Genomic DNA, 14,615 nt, shown 5'->3' with positions numbered 1-14,615 from the left:
CTTGAAAGTTTCATTAACCACCAAGTGCCGATAAGGAAACCATAAACTTAGACCCGCTCACTTTCTGAGAGTTAGGCCAAGTTCTTGGATCGAGTGAAAGACGAAGCCCTTGAAGACCAAGTGCCCTGACCCACCTTCCCTGCCCGGCCCCAGGCGCCTGGCAGTGGCCCCAGCACTTTCCAGGCCATGAGAAATTTCGGCTCAATTACACTCCTGGCTGACTGCCCACCACTTTTTTACTCCATCCCAGAAATCAGAACCAATAGTCAAACGTTTTAAAACATATATCACCTCATTTATTCAATACTCACATAATCTCATTTATTGTCTTCTTTAAACCACTTCCATTACCAAACCTCCCTTGGGGCTGTTGTCTCTTGCTTCTGATCTAGCCCCACTTCAGCTTTCTTCAGCCAAAGACCTTTGTCCTCCTTTTTCCATGGAGCTTTCCCTAACCCTCCCTAACCGGTTAGGGTAGTGGCTGTATTTCCACACCCTCTTCTCTGAATACGCTATGCTATTCGAACCTCCTTCTCTGGTCTCCAAGCACAGAGCCCTGATCGTTCCCCAACCAGTACCTCCACGTGATAAGATTTGATTAATGTCTTACATACCAAATTGGGGTTTGCTTTGTGCCATGAGGGAGCCCCGAAGGTTGCGAGCAAATGGAACTTGGGTGAAGCAGATAATGCAAAGTCAGGGCAGGAGGGCTGAGGTTGGCAAAGCATCCTTCCGTAGTATGATTAATAACCCTGGATTTATCCAGTGTCGAGGAGGGTTTTGTAAACCGCATGCCCTTCCATCGAGGTTTAACCTGTCTGTGAATTTCTTTATCACGTCTCCATGATGGCCATTGGAGGTGGCCAGGTCGTACAGGGCAGTGAGGTAAAGTGCCCGACCCAATGTAATGCCTGGGTAGGTGCTGCTGTTTGGGGTGTGCCTCTTCCTCGTAGTACCAGTTTTGCGAAGGCAGGGACCATGACTTTTGTACACATACACTGGGACACTTCCTAAATAGACATCAAGTAACATCTGGGAGTGAGTCACCAGGTTCCCAAAACACCCAGGGTCCCAAGTGATTCTGTTAGTCACAGCTTAACCAGCCCATGGAGCCATCTGTGGTGACAAGGAGATTCATTCACATGTGATCAGGTCAGAAATAGCACAGGCAGGGCCTGGCCCCTGCTTCCTCTAGGAGCAGCCTACCTTTTGGACATTTAGGTCTCTGCTTTTAGGGCTTTGCAGTTCTCTAGGAGCCCACACATGTGCCATAATTGCTGCCTCAGCCCTGGAGGCCCCATTTCCACCTTCCCTCACAGGGAGCTCGCCCCCACAACCACCCACCATTCGTAGGCTGCCTGGCTCTCTTGTTAATCTCTTTGTTAGATTGAGGTTTTTATTTTTTCCTTCTTCCTTTTGCTCTTGCTGAAAATCAGCTCGGGAAGAGCGATTGTACTCAGGGCTGGCTAATGGCTTGGAGCCGCTCCAAGCTGCCGGATGCGTTGGCTTTTACTTGTGGGTGGCCGTCGACAAGCGTGATGTCTGCTCTCTGTGACTCTCAAGGGTCCCCTCTTCTTGCAGGCTCGGCTGTTCACACTTGGCTGGCCTGCCTCGTTGTCTGGAATCACAGTTTTTACTGCACACCCTGGAGCCAGTCTGGTCGCCTCGACAGGGCTCAGATTTTCACAGAACCAAAGCCCCCTCAGCCTGCAGGCCCATTGGCTCATTTGGTTTCGTTGCCTCTTGTTTTGTGCTATTTCCTTTTGGATTCAACACTGTCGCAGGGTGTGTAGGGCTCACACATCTGGAGATGGGGTGGCTTGGGAGAATTCTCACGTTGTTAGAAATGTGTGTGTGTTGGGAGAGGGATGCTATCTGCTGAGACTCCTCAGCATTCTAACATTTCTTCTGAGTCTCACCGTCTACCGTGGAGGGTGGGGTTGAATTTTCAGCGTGACCTCTTATTAGTGCTGCAATGAGGCTTCAGTTGTATCCCGAGTTCCGGTTTCTTCATCTATAAAATGGGGATAAGAATGTCTCCATTGGGGGCTGACATAAAGATTAAATGGGAAGTTCCCTGAAACACCTCACAGTGCCAACTCAATAAGTGGAAATTCTAAAGAATAGTAAAGTATCAGCGTTTCGCTTTCAACATAGTAGGAATGTCGCCCTTTCCTGAGCCCCCGAGTAAGTAAGGTAATTCTAAGGACTCTTGGATTGGAGGACTTGAGCTCCCTTGTCCTTTGATTAAATCCCCTGAGGAAAGTGAGCTGGTTTTCGCATTTTCTTCAGGATCCAGTTGTGATAAACTGGGGACAACACGTCACCTTCCTTGACCACCATCCAGGTGCACTGCAGACATAATTCAACTCCAGCAGCTTTATCTCCTGCCCACTCTTGAAGATGGCTTTTTGCTTTCTCTTCTATTTTTCTTTATTCATAATGCCACACACCCCCCCCCCAAAGGAAAGGGAAACTGAGGAAAAGGAAGAGGAGGCCGAGCCTGGTACCCGGCCACCAACTGCACAGGCTTTGAGGCCCCTGCTGGCTCCTCTGGGAGCAGCAGTAGTGGGCAAGCCCTGGAGAAGTGGCATGCCTGGGCCATCAAGCTCTCCACAGGATGTCGCTTGTCACTTCCCCAGGGGCCCGCGCCTCCTGGCTGATGGTCTTCTGAGCAGAGCCTCCTGCTGCGGCAGAAGAGCCAGACGCTGGGGCGTGGCCAGTGTTCATGGAAGCCGAGTCTGGCCAGCACCCCCTGCCCCCCGCCCCACCCCCAGTGTTCCCAGGTAGGGGTTAGAATGGACCTCTGCTCCGTGCTGAGTGGACACCATCAGCCTGTGTGGAGAGCGTGGCTCACAGCTTGCCCTGTTCCTCTGAGCACTGCTTGTCTGCTGACCCTGTCCAGGGGCCGAGGGAGAGCCAGTGTGCAGTGAAAACTGCCTCTCGTCTCCCTTTGCGCTGCTGCGGCTCCCGTCCTCATCCCCGTGTGTCTCACAATTAGCATTTCTGATGTTTCCAAGTGAATACGGACAGATGTTCGCCCAGGTGCTGCACTCTTCGCTGGGTAAACAGTGGAGTTTGCATGCCTGTGCGTGTGTACGTGTGTGTGTGAAGTGCAGGGCCTTTGAGATGGGCATAGCCCTTACAGATGTTTTCTTCAAAGCATCTGAAGCGCTTTGCACACGGTAGGTGCTCAACAAATACTTTGTGACACGTGCTTGGTGGGAGTGCGAGCCTTTTGTTTCCTAATGAACCCAGGAGTGACACAGGAGCAGGAAGTACAATTGCAAGTTGAACCTTGAAATTCACGGACTGGAGAAGGGAGAAATCCGGTTCTGCCTCACCAGGAAATTACCTGCGGGCATCTGGCAAACCACTTGTTCTCTCTCTGCTTTGGCAAAAGGGGCGGAGGTCCGCAGTAGTGCCAAGACACGCCAATGTGGGGAGGAGGATTAGACAATGGAAATGACCTCGGTGGCTCCTGGCAAGTTAACTGCCCTATAAATTTGAGCTCAGCCATGGCTCCCCTGGGAAGAGGAACTTGCGTTGTACCCCTGCAGAATGTCTGTAGATGGGGTTACAGTGTTAACCAACACTGACCACCTTGGCTGCATGTTTCTGATTGGTGCACCTGGTCAAAAGGCTCCAGTTAGAACCCAGTGGTTCAAGTTCAATCTCCTTAACATTGTTTATGGCTCACCGGCTGCTCCTTCTTGCAGACGCGGTGAGGGGACGGAGAACACCCCTGGCCACTCCCTTGCTCTGTGACCTTGGGCAAATCACTCAGCCTCTCTGGGCCTTTGTTCCCCCCTCTGTAAGCTGGAGATGAGAATAGTCTCTGGTTCATAGGGCATTTTGACCCTTAGAACTCTGTCTGGTGTTAAGTGCTGAGTGGGAGGTGTTGTTCTTGTTTTCATTCCCAGGGCATCAGCCTTGTCTCTGGCTGTTTAAGCTTCAGGATTCCTGAACTCTCGGATTTCCCAGACCTGCCCAGTTGTTTGCTTCTCTGTGCTTTCTGCATGATCTTTCCCTTTTCAAGAATGTGCGCCCACCCCACGCCCATCCACCATGTGACACCTCTTCATCCTTGGTCCTTCAAAAGCCAGAGCAGACATTGCCCCTGAATCCCTCGCTGCCTCTGCCCACCAGCCCCGGTGGAGGGTAGCTGTTGTAACATCATTTTCTAGGCTGTTAGAATGAACAAATGACTCTGATGCACCCGAATGACATGCCTTCTTTCGCCTCCTGAGAATGAACTCCATGAGGGCAACACTCACGGCTTTACTTTTTCAAATCTGATGCCTCGCACAGTGCCTGCGGTATACAGTAGGTGCTCAATAAATGCCTCCTCAAGTTAAACCATGTTTATTTGCATCTGGAAGGTCAGCTTTTGTAAACTTCACTCTTCCTTTTCCTCCCCCAAATTGCCACCTGATTTCTTAAGATTACTAGAGAGTTGCTCTCAAGGTCATGTGTGCGGCCTCAGGAATGCAAGGTTCCCCTGGAGCCAGTGTGTGGGGTGGACACCTGGAGCAGTAATCACTACCCTCCATCACCAGGGGCTGCTCATTTTCCCAGCCCCTCCTGGGAGCCTGTTGTTTCCAATCTTTGTACCCCCCCACCCCCCACCTTTCCTTTCATCTCCTCTGTTTAATAGCTACAGCCCTCAACTTTCTAGCCAGTTCAGGCCGTCTTGTGTATCTACAGGGAACCCCTGTCAGCTGGCCAGAAACAAAGTTGGAGGTGGTACCAGGCATTATCCTGGCCACTTCCAAACCAGAGCTCCTCCTTCTAGAACAGTGCTTGACCCGTGGTACCGGTCTGGGTGAGCCTTTCGTTTTTCCTTTCCGCCTCTGTCCTAAGCCTTTGGCCGGATGGGTTTTGGGCTTGAGGCCAGTGATTCAACTGGGAGGGCTCTATGCCAATTCTTGTCTCTCTGGAGGTCAGTGCATTGGCGGGGGACTCTGGCTGGGTTTGCAGCCTTGACTCACATGCGTGGGTAACGTGGGTTTACCTCCCACACCATCTTGCAGTCAGTCTTCAGCAAGAGAAGGCCTGAACAGGGGGACATGTGCACTCTGCTTTCTTTCAGCAAAGTGTTTCTTGCCCAATTTTTGTCTGGGGGCTTTGCAGAGCCAGCCGGCACAGAAGCAAGTGTGTGTGGCGACACTGCGCCTGGAAAACTCATCAGTGTCACTCTGGTTTATTTTCCTCTTCAAGCTTTTTCCCATGGAGTGAGGCTTTCAGTGACAAGTGGCGAACGGTTGGGCGATTGCTCATTGTCATTCTGGTGGGCACCGGTTTCCGGAGGTCTCCTAGTGCTTTGTGGGTATTGGCATTTGTTTCTGTGATGCCCAGAGCACAGTTGGCACCAGTCCCAGTTAATGGATGAAGAAACTGAGGCTGGGGGATTAGATCGAGGATGGGGGAGGGGCACCGCTGGGAGTGAACTTGGGTGTCCCGGGCTACCTTTTGTCTTGAAGACGATGTGTAGGTGTGTGTGTGTGTGTGTGTGTGTGTGTGTGTGTGTGTGTGAGGACGCATGAGGTTGTGTACACATAAGAGAATGAAAAGGAGTGAGGATCGCATGGGGGTAGGGTCCGCAGTATAAACCTTCCTGGAACAGTCACTGCCTTGCATTCTTTCTGATAAGAGCTGCCGCCCCCAAGGAGCTCACAGGCCTTTTATTCAAAGCCACCTCTTGCCCCAAGCCCCAAAAGAAGGCCCCCATGGTTTTCCCAGCCCAGCAGACCCTGCACTTGCGGGATGGGGGTGGGTCACAGAAGCCGTCCCCTCTGCCCGTTCTTTCCCTCTCCTCCCTGGTGCAGCTTTATGGCCGGCATATGGAAACTGTTTCTATTTACCCAGCACCACCAGGATGCTGCAGCACGCTGTGCTCCAGCGAACGGAAACCTTGGATTCCCCGCAGGGCCGTTTCAGAGGCGGCATGCAAAGCAGCCAGCTGTTTTGCAGGGAACGTCTGGGCCCTGTTACATCAGCGTGGAGGAAGCGTTACCATCTGTGCAAACAGGTCATCCTGGTTTGTCTGCCTGTGCTCTGGATGGGGAGCTGCTCTCCTACTTTGAGGCAGACTTTCTGTTATTGTTTTGTATTCTCGTGCCTGTCAGTTCAGGGCTTTCTTTCAGTTCCTTCTCCTTTTCCTTGCCAGTGATTTTAGTTCACCTCCTCCTGGGCTGATTGCCATGATTCAGGGAGGGTAGTTAAAGGGTAGGTGTTGCATAAATCTTTGGTGGCTAAGGTCTGCGGGCCTGAAAAGGCTCCGGACTGGTTTGCACATGCGTGCTCTCTGCCCGGGGCATCAGAAGTGCAGAACAAGACGTTTCCCTGTGGGGAACTTCCCCCAGGGGCGCAGAGTGGGGTCTCCCTGGTTGCCAAGAATGTTCCGGGTCAGCTTGCTCTGGCCCTTTTGAAACCTCCTGTGAGTGGAGAAGCTGGCTTTCTATGAGGGCCTGGAAAACGGCTTCTCCCACCCTCCTGCCTGCTGCAGCCCAGTTGCCTCCTGGGAAGGCGGAAATGCCGAGGCGAGGGCCAGCCGTCATCTTCCTGGAAGAGGCAGCGGAGGGCCAGCTCTCCGACATCCCCGTGCTGAGGTCATCTGGTCCCCTCCAGCCGGGCGCTTGTGGTATGCCTCCACCTGGCCTTTCCAGCTTTCCTGGAAGAACCCACCCTGCCCCAGGCGAGGGTGGTGCTAAGGCCGGTGTTGTGTGTGTTGATTCTTACTTGATCTCTCATAATCCCCAGTGTGAGGGCCGGTCTGCACACAGGAGGGGGCTGGGCCTGCGGTGCTGTGAGGAGAGCCCATCTGACTGCTTTGGTGGCCTGCACTCTGAGAAGGGGACGCTCCTAAAGATGTGGGCACCAGTCATTTACCTGGGGACCTTTTCTCCCAGAAAGTGCAGATTGGGCCCAGGTGGGCAGGAGTAGGCCAGGGCAGGGCAGCAGGTCACTAGGGCAGCCACCAGATTCAGAGGCTCCCCAGGCAGATGACCCAGAGCAGACCCAGTGGGTCTCAGTGGGGACATGGGGACAGACCATCCCCTGGGACTTCGTGCCCAGTGACCAGTCAGGGCAGTGGGGAGTCCCTGCACAGCCTCTCACCTGTTTTGAGAGAGTTCATTCTGAGGAAGCCCATGGGGTCTGTGCCCCTGGACACCACTCCATCCGCCTGGGCTGCTCACCTCTGACGGGCCCCCTCCCACCTCCACCTGCTTCTCTTTTGCAGACCGTAATTGTCCTTTCCCTCTGGGAGGCTGCTGAGTCTGAGCCTTCCTTATACGACAGTAAAGCCCCTGGGAGTTGGAGCGCGTCCATCACCTCTCTGGCCACTTCTCCAACCCAGGACGGTGGAAACAGGGTTGGAGCAGAGCAAACGGGCAGGGAATTAGGACCCACGCAGCACCCCAGCCCCACCTCTTGCAATGCTCTCAAAGCCTTTCTGGACTTGGCTGCAGCCCCTGCAAATGAAAGGAATGAATGAAAGGAATGGGCAGGACCTTGGCTCTCTGCCTCCCATTCTCGCCCTTTCTGTAATCCCTAAATGAGCCGCTCTGACCTGGTGGGAAGGGGGCTCTTTGAAATCACCTGTGGCTTTCTTGAAAAGCCCCTTAGTGGCCTCGTGAGCTAGAGCCTTTCAGCCGGCTCCTCACAGAAGAGCCACAAACAAGCTATCGGGTTTTGCCTTTTGGGACCTCGTATGCAAGCCAAGGTAGCAAGTACAAGGTTGAATAGTTAGAAGCAAGGAACAAAGTCCACCCTGGAGGAGAGAATTCTCCATTCTCCCCCTCAGCTGTTCGTATCATATTTTTTCTTTCTTTTCTTTCTAAGGCTCTGCCCTGAATTCCTCTTAAACAAAAGGTCCCTCTTCAGTAAATCCTTAAAATAATTATCTTTAGGAAACACTGAGAGGTTATGTCACACCCCTTCTTAGGGCCGATGGGTGCTGTCCCCCCCACCCCCACTGCACTATGCATGGAGTCTCCCCTCCAGGCCCTGCAACCACTCCTGCTGCTCTGGCCTCCATGGTTGTGCTTCTGGGAACTTCGGGGCAAGACCTTCCCTTTCACTTGCATTCAGATGTTTATTGAGCACTTGTTACGCCATGCGTCATGCCCCACACTGTTCTGGGCTCTAGGGACACCTCGGTGAAGAAGACAGATGTCCTGCTCTGTCAGTCCCCGGTGGAGCTGGCATTCCAGGCACGGAAGCAGGCACTCAGCAGGCCCACAAGTAAATAAATGCCAGGAGGAAGGACAGAGCTGTGACTTCCCAGGGAGGGAGCCGAAGGCAGCGTCTGAGATGCAGAGGTTTGGGTGGCGAGGGAGACGGGAGGAGGCCGGCCAGGTCAAGGTCTGGGGGAGGGCGGAGGGAAAGGCGCTAACGTTCTCTGCCATCTGTGCCAGCTCGTCGCCGCCCACCCCGACGGCATGCTTATTTATTTTACCTAGGACTGCAGTGTCTCGGTGTGTGACGGTGGCAGAGGAGGGGGCGCGGGCACAGGAGGTCGCAGCACCGTCCAGCTGCCTGCCCGTGGCGGCTCCTACTTCCCAGTCACATTGTGGCTCCATAGGAACAGAACGAGGAATGTGGTTTGACCTTCTCTGTCTGCCTGGGGCTCAGTTCTTTCAGGATGGGCACTGGCATCAGAGTGGGGACATGTTGGCGCTGGGTAGAGAAGGGCCAGCGTGACCAAGTGCGAGTTGCAACCAGATGTCCCACCTGCTACTTGTAGCTCCATGTTAGTGATGGAGCCGCTGCTCTAGTTTTGGTCCTTTCAACACTCCCCTGTCACCCCTTTGGGGTTTCCCCTTCTTGAGAGGCCTGTAGACTCCCGAATTGAACAGCCAGCCTGGACTGTTCCCCCAGCCCTGCCTCTCGTTCGCTGCCCAGCCTCAGGGAGGTCCTTAGCCTTGCTGCACCTACTTTCCTCAAGTCTGAAGTGGGAAAAGTAATATTACCTTCTTCATAGATCGTTGTGAGAATTAAGTAGGCTGAGGGGTATAAAGCACGTAGATATGTATCATTTATTGCTGTATAACTAGCCACCCCATCGTAGTGCTTAGGACACACGATATCTTGTACTTGGCTCAGGAGTCTAGTTGGGTGGGGCTGGGGGGGGCAGCGTCTCTGCTCCCTCAGTGTCAGCCTGAGGCCTGGACACTTGATGGCCTGGAGCATATGTGTTCGAGATGACTCATTCACTGACGGACAAGTTGGTACTGGCTGTCGGCTGGCAGCTCAGCGGGGCGGTGGCTGAGGGGCCCTGATTCTTCTCATGGGCTTCTCAGCATGGTGGCTGGGTTCCAAGAGGAAGAGGTGGAAGCATTTTTATGCCCCAGCCTTTGAAGGCATAAGCATTACATCCTCGTCCTGTCAGTCAAAGCACTCGCGAAGGCTCACCTTGTTTCGAGAAGAGACACAGGCTCCACCTTGTTGAAGGGAAGGGAAGTAGAGAGTCCTTCAGCGGCTTGCAGGACGAGAGACAATGCTGTCGCTCTCTTTGGGAAATAAAATCTGCCACAGAATAGGTTTGAAACGTGATTCTTTATCCTTCCTAGAAGTGGGTCAGTTAAGAGTGTGGGTTATGGGGAACCAAATTTGCATCTTCGATGCTCTTCTCCCCAATAAATTAACTGCTGAGAGTCTTTTGCTGGTGCCATTGCTGACCACACATCAGGAGAGACCCTTGAGGGTTGTGACAAACCCAACCTGAATAGGCTTAAATATAAAAGGATCTTTCTGGGCTTAGAGTTTGGAAACGCTAAGAGGTAGCTGTCCGGCATAGTTCCATCCCAAGGTTGCAGCTCAGGTTACCTCTCTCACTGTGTTGTTCTCCGTTGGCGTCCTCCAGCAGGCTGTCCCCACGTGGTGGCAGAGGCCACCGCCAGCAGCAACAGGGAGAGAGCCCGTCCTTCCTAACTGGCTCAGGAAAAGTCCCAATTTCAGCCTCATTGGCAGTGCTTGGGTCAGCATCCAGGCCTGAACCCATCCCTGTTCAGGGGAGACGAGGGCCTCTAATTGCACCTGGGTCACCTGCCTGCCTTGGGGATTGGAGTCAGCCAGAGCCAAAGAATGTTCTCCAAAGTCTGATGGGGCAGTGAAGAAAAGGGCGTGGGTAACAGCAGGCCAAAGCAGCAGAAGCTCCTGCACCAAGCAACAGGTCCGAGTCGTCTTTGTTTTTGACTAAGTAGACTATGAACGTGATTCCAAAAGTCAAAAGTAAACCAAACGATCACTCCCCGTGAGTGACATTTCTACCCTGTTCCCTGCCCCTCTTGTAGGCACCCAATTTCATTGAGTTCTGATATATCTTTCCATTTCTTTTTGTAAAGATAAGTAGGTAGCTGTCTGTTTTCTTGTTGCTTCCCTGTTTTTACACAAAAGATAGCATACTGTATGTGCTCTTTTGCACTGGCTTTTTTCATTTAACAAGAGAAAGAACACTATTTTTAACTAGCCATGCGAGCTCTAGCTGTCTTAGTACACGGGATGGTGCATTGACTTGTAGATAATGGGGTGTACGTATGAGCACATGGGGCGACTACCGGCCTTTTCTTTTGGCCAATGGTGTCTTTATGCTCTTGAGCCTGGGTTGTAAGTGAATCTTTCTCCTCTTCCAATGTAGATGGAGGCAGCTATGGCGTCCACGACTCCCCGGCCCCCAGTCTGAGCTCAGAGGGCGAGAGTTTCCCCTCGAGCCCCACCGGCCACAACTGGGAGATGAATTATCAAGAGGCAGCCATCTACCTCCAGGTGAGTGTCTCCCGGTCAGGACCTGGCCCTTCTCGGTGCCTGTTGGTGGAGTAGGGTAGCCGGGGGGCTCTACTGGAGGCCCTGACATTCAGTTCTGGCTTCCATGCTCTGTGTGTGAGCTTCTCACCTGTACGAGGGGGAGAGCCAACCATACCAGAAGGGCGATGCACATGGGCTTGTCATGTGACCCGCAGTTTGTGGTGCCACGTGAGCTGAGGTTTCCTGAGTCTGTCCACACTGCCTTCCCTTCCTCACTCTGTCTTCTCAGAGGCGCCCCAAGAGGCCAGTTCCCTTCTCAGAGGTGCCCCAAGAGTCCCAGGGGGGACTTCTTTTGTATATACTTACTACTATAGTAGGGGTTTTCGGACCTAGTGTGGGGAACTCAGAGATCTTTGTTTTTTTCCTGTTTAACCGACAGCTGCTTTCATGCTTGCTATTCCATGCTTTTGTTAAAATAATACTCTTTTATGAAAGTAATACATGCTCATTGCAATAAGTTTAGGTACAAAGAGGATGTGAAAAAAAACTTGCACCTAAGGCAGGCACTGTCAACATTATTTATTTTAAGAATAGCACACAGGTTGTACGTGTTTTGTAAGATAATTTTAAAGTCGTGTGGTATCTGCAATTGGATAGTCTGCCCTTTTTAAAAAATAGCATATAGCATACGTAAGCTTTTTTTCTCATGTTTTAATTCTTATCAACAAATTGTAATAGAACTTGGTACCAGGCAAATCTATCCTAATTCACTTAACTATCCCGACAAGGTTGGATATTTTCATTTTTATATTTCCCTTAGGTATTTCCCTATTATAAATTATAATCCGAGGACAATCTATACATACAGCTATTTCTCTTTCTTTCTTTAAATATCTAGGATTATTTTATTAGGAAAGACTCTAAGAAGCAGAATTACTGGGCAGAAGGAATCAACATTTTCTAGGGCCCTGGCTGTATAGTATTGAATATGCTCCAAAGAGGATTTTGCCTGGTAGCGGCCAGGGTCACTGTCCATGGCCTTGTCACCTAATCTTGTCACTCCAAGGTTTCAGTTTCTGGTGACATCACCAGAAAGGGTTTGGGTGAGGAAATGGGATTTTTCTTAAATTCATTTGAGTGATAACTTTCCCTAATATTTTTCCTTGGAAGCAGCTACCCGTTGTAAGTACTTGTTTTATTTTTTTTAAAGACCTAATTAAAACCAGGTATTTATTTGATGGCGGCCCCATTGTCTTTATGTCTCTGTGTTTTAGGCAGTGTCACATAGAGTCGTGCTCTTCAGCAGGTGCCTTTGGATTCAGGATAAGGCAATGGAGCTGTTTTTGTGACATTTTAGCAAGGCCAGCTGTGCCTATTGATGATGTGGCGGGGTCACCCTCTCCCTGTCCCCTTCTCTGAGGTTGAACAGGTACAAATCAAGAGACTGGCATGGGTCAGAACCCAGAATTAGAAAGGCCTGGGGGACTTCAGAAAACCTGATAATTCCTTCTTTCCTTAAGCAGATGGGATTATGAGTAATAAAAATATCTACCTTTAAGTGGGCTCTTGCTAATCTTTCTAACAACCCCGAGAAGCAGTTTGATCACCTCTCACTTTTGCAGACTAACAACTAAGACTCCCAGGGGCTAATTGAGTCCAAAGCCACCCAGCCAGTAAGGTGTAGAGTGTGGATTTAAACAGGATCCATCTAGCGTCCAAATGATGTTCTTTCTTCTACACATTTTTGCCTCATTTCTATACCTGACCACGTGTATCCACTTGAAAATGGGCCGTGTGCTTGTGGCAAAGGAAGTTACAGAAAAGCAGCTGTAATCTATAATTTTTGTATAACGTTTATGTGTATACATACATGCACACACACACAAACACATATAGGTGTATATGTGTATACATAGCAACACATATCTGTGTATGTGTATGTATTTGCACAGATACCCATTCACATCCGGAAAGTTGTTTCTCAGTATTAAAGGTGATTGCTTTTGGCTGATGGCTTTTTACACCCTTATATTCCTGTGTAGTATTTGAATATTTTACCAAAAATGCATCATTTAAAAATGAGCAGTAGTTTGTAGCTGTTTTGGGGGTGGGTATTTTTGCTGTCAGATGGTCTTCCTTTTCCTGCTTTGCAGCTGAGCTGCTGCACGGGGTCACCAGTGCACTTGGGTAATTGGCCCCTTGCTGTTTTGAGGATACCTGGTCCCTTCTCTTCCCAAATTTTACCTGTTAACTCACTTGCCCTCGGGAGCCATGGGCTCAGCTGTCCTACCTCCTCCGAGACAATTCTTACTTTCTGTGTGGACTTCTGCCCCAGGGAGCAGAGAGTGAAGGCCTGGAACCCATGTACAGCTGGCCTGCCTTCCTATTTTTCCTAATCTGGTTTGTGACCAGCCGCCAGGAAACAATGCCAGTGTTCTCCTTGGGGTCTGGATCAGAATCCAGTGGCACGGTCCTATTTTACTCTCTCCTTGGTGGAGACCCCCTCTTCTCTCTCCTCTGTAGCAATTTCAAGTCCTGGAGTTAAAATCAAGCCCTCCATGTCCGTGGTTTCCTCTAGTCAGACCTTCATTCCCACCTATGGATGGGAAGAAATAACCAAAGAATTGCATTTTTTAGTAATCCGAGCCAGAAGCTTCCCAGGCCACCCTGTGTGTACCCTTGGCAGCTGCAGCAGTGGTAAAACCCACAGCCCTGCACACATCACAGGAACTATGAGTGAGGCTTGCCCTCTGGTTGACTGCCGGCATGTTTGTTCCCTTTGTGGGGCCTGCCCCTGTCAAGTCTGTGGTTTATCTTTATGTTTTTGGTAATAACGGTAGTGACGTATCCAGCTTCAGGGAAGTGACTTGCTCAGAATTATCCTGCAAACCACAGCCAAGGTCAGAGCTCCCCGCCTCCCAGCTGCTGGACAGCCCAGGGCTGGTCTGTGGCCTGGAGACGTGATCTCTTACAGGACCGTTTCCTCCTACCAAACATCTATGAAACACCTACTGTGTTTGTGCACCAGGCACCGTGCCAGGCGAGGACTGTCTCCCTCGCCCTCCCATCTCTCTGCAGTGGGCTTGGTGAGCTAAGCCGCCGTGGACTGCCACGGGAGCCCAGCAGACTGGAACTCTTTCCAGGGTGCCATGCTCCACGTCTGGGCCCAGAGACGCTTCGTCCCGTTAGCCTGCTCTGCCCCTTCCCTGGAGTAAGCGTTTGTGAGGGGGGCGAAAGTGGCCTCCTCTCAGAACAACAGTTGAATAGTTGGAATAGGTGTAGGTCTGACTGTGTCTCAAGACAGCCGGAATGCTTTCAGAGGGCTCTGGGGAGGGGGCTAGGTTTACGTTCTGGCTTTGCCACTTTCCTCCTCTCGCACATGCAGCCCGTGGAAACGTCTGTTCTGAGGGTCAGTGCTGGGAGTGAATGTGGCAGGCTCAGCTCAGCAGTCTTGACGTCCGGGGCCAGTTAAGTCTTTGTTGTGATGGGCTGTCCTGTGCCTTGTGGGCTCTTTAGCAGCATCCCTGGAATCTGCCCACAAGATGCCAACAGCATGCCCTAGATGTGACAACCTCCCCTGTCCCCAGGCTGGATGGGGAGGGTGGGGGACAACATTGCCCCCAGTTGAGAAACACTGAAGCCAAGGTGATGCCTGCAAACCAGGTAAGCCAAGTAAGTGCTCACTAAGTGTCAGGCGCCCCACGGGGTCCCCACGTGACGAAGCTGATGAGGAGGGATGCCCCTTACTTCTCCCCGTGCTTCCCCCCAAGAAGGCCGCCCCTAACACAGATGGTCAGCAATAGCCTCAGGGCGACGTCCGCTGGTATTTCCAAGTGGACCATCCCGGGCTCTGCAGTGTATTTTCT

At 51.5% G+C, this 14,615-nt stretch overlaps 1 protein-coding gene across 3 annotated transcripts in view; it reads left to right on the top strand.

The window, feature by feature from the left end:
- TPCN1 (two pore segment channel 1) overlaps positions 1-14,615 on the top strand; it is a 54,324-nt gene that overhangs the window by 13,775 nt on the left and 25,934 nt on the right. For 2 of the 3 annotated variants that reach the window (XM_074321567.1, XM_074321565.1), the window contains exon 3: positions 10,643-10,770. In XM_074321567.1, coding sequence (XP_074177668.1) covers positions 10,643-10,770 — 128 coding nt within the window. Of the gene's footprint in view, positions 1-6,488; positions 6,644-10,642; positions 10,771-14,615 lie in introns of those variants that run through there. The other variant, XM_074321566.1, reaches the window with a different exon arrangement.

This window comes from Rhinolophus sinicus, linkage group LG16 (genome assembly GCF_036562045.2).
Source record: "Rhinolophus sinicus isolate RSC01 linkage group LG16, ASM3656204v1, whole genome shotgun sequence".
In the NCBI taxonomy this organism is placed as follows: domain Eukaryota; kingdom Metazoa; phylum Chordata; class Mammalia; order Chiroptera; family Rhinolophidae; genus Rhinolophus; species Rhinolophus sinicus.
This window is presented reverse-complemented; position numbering and strand designations above follow the sequence as displayed.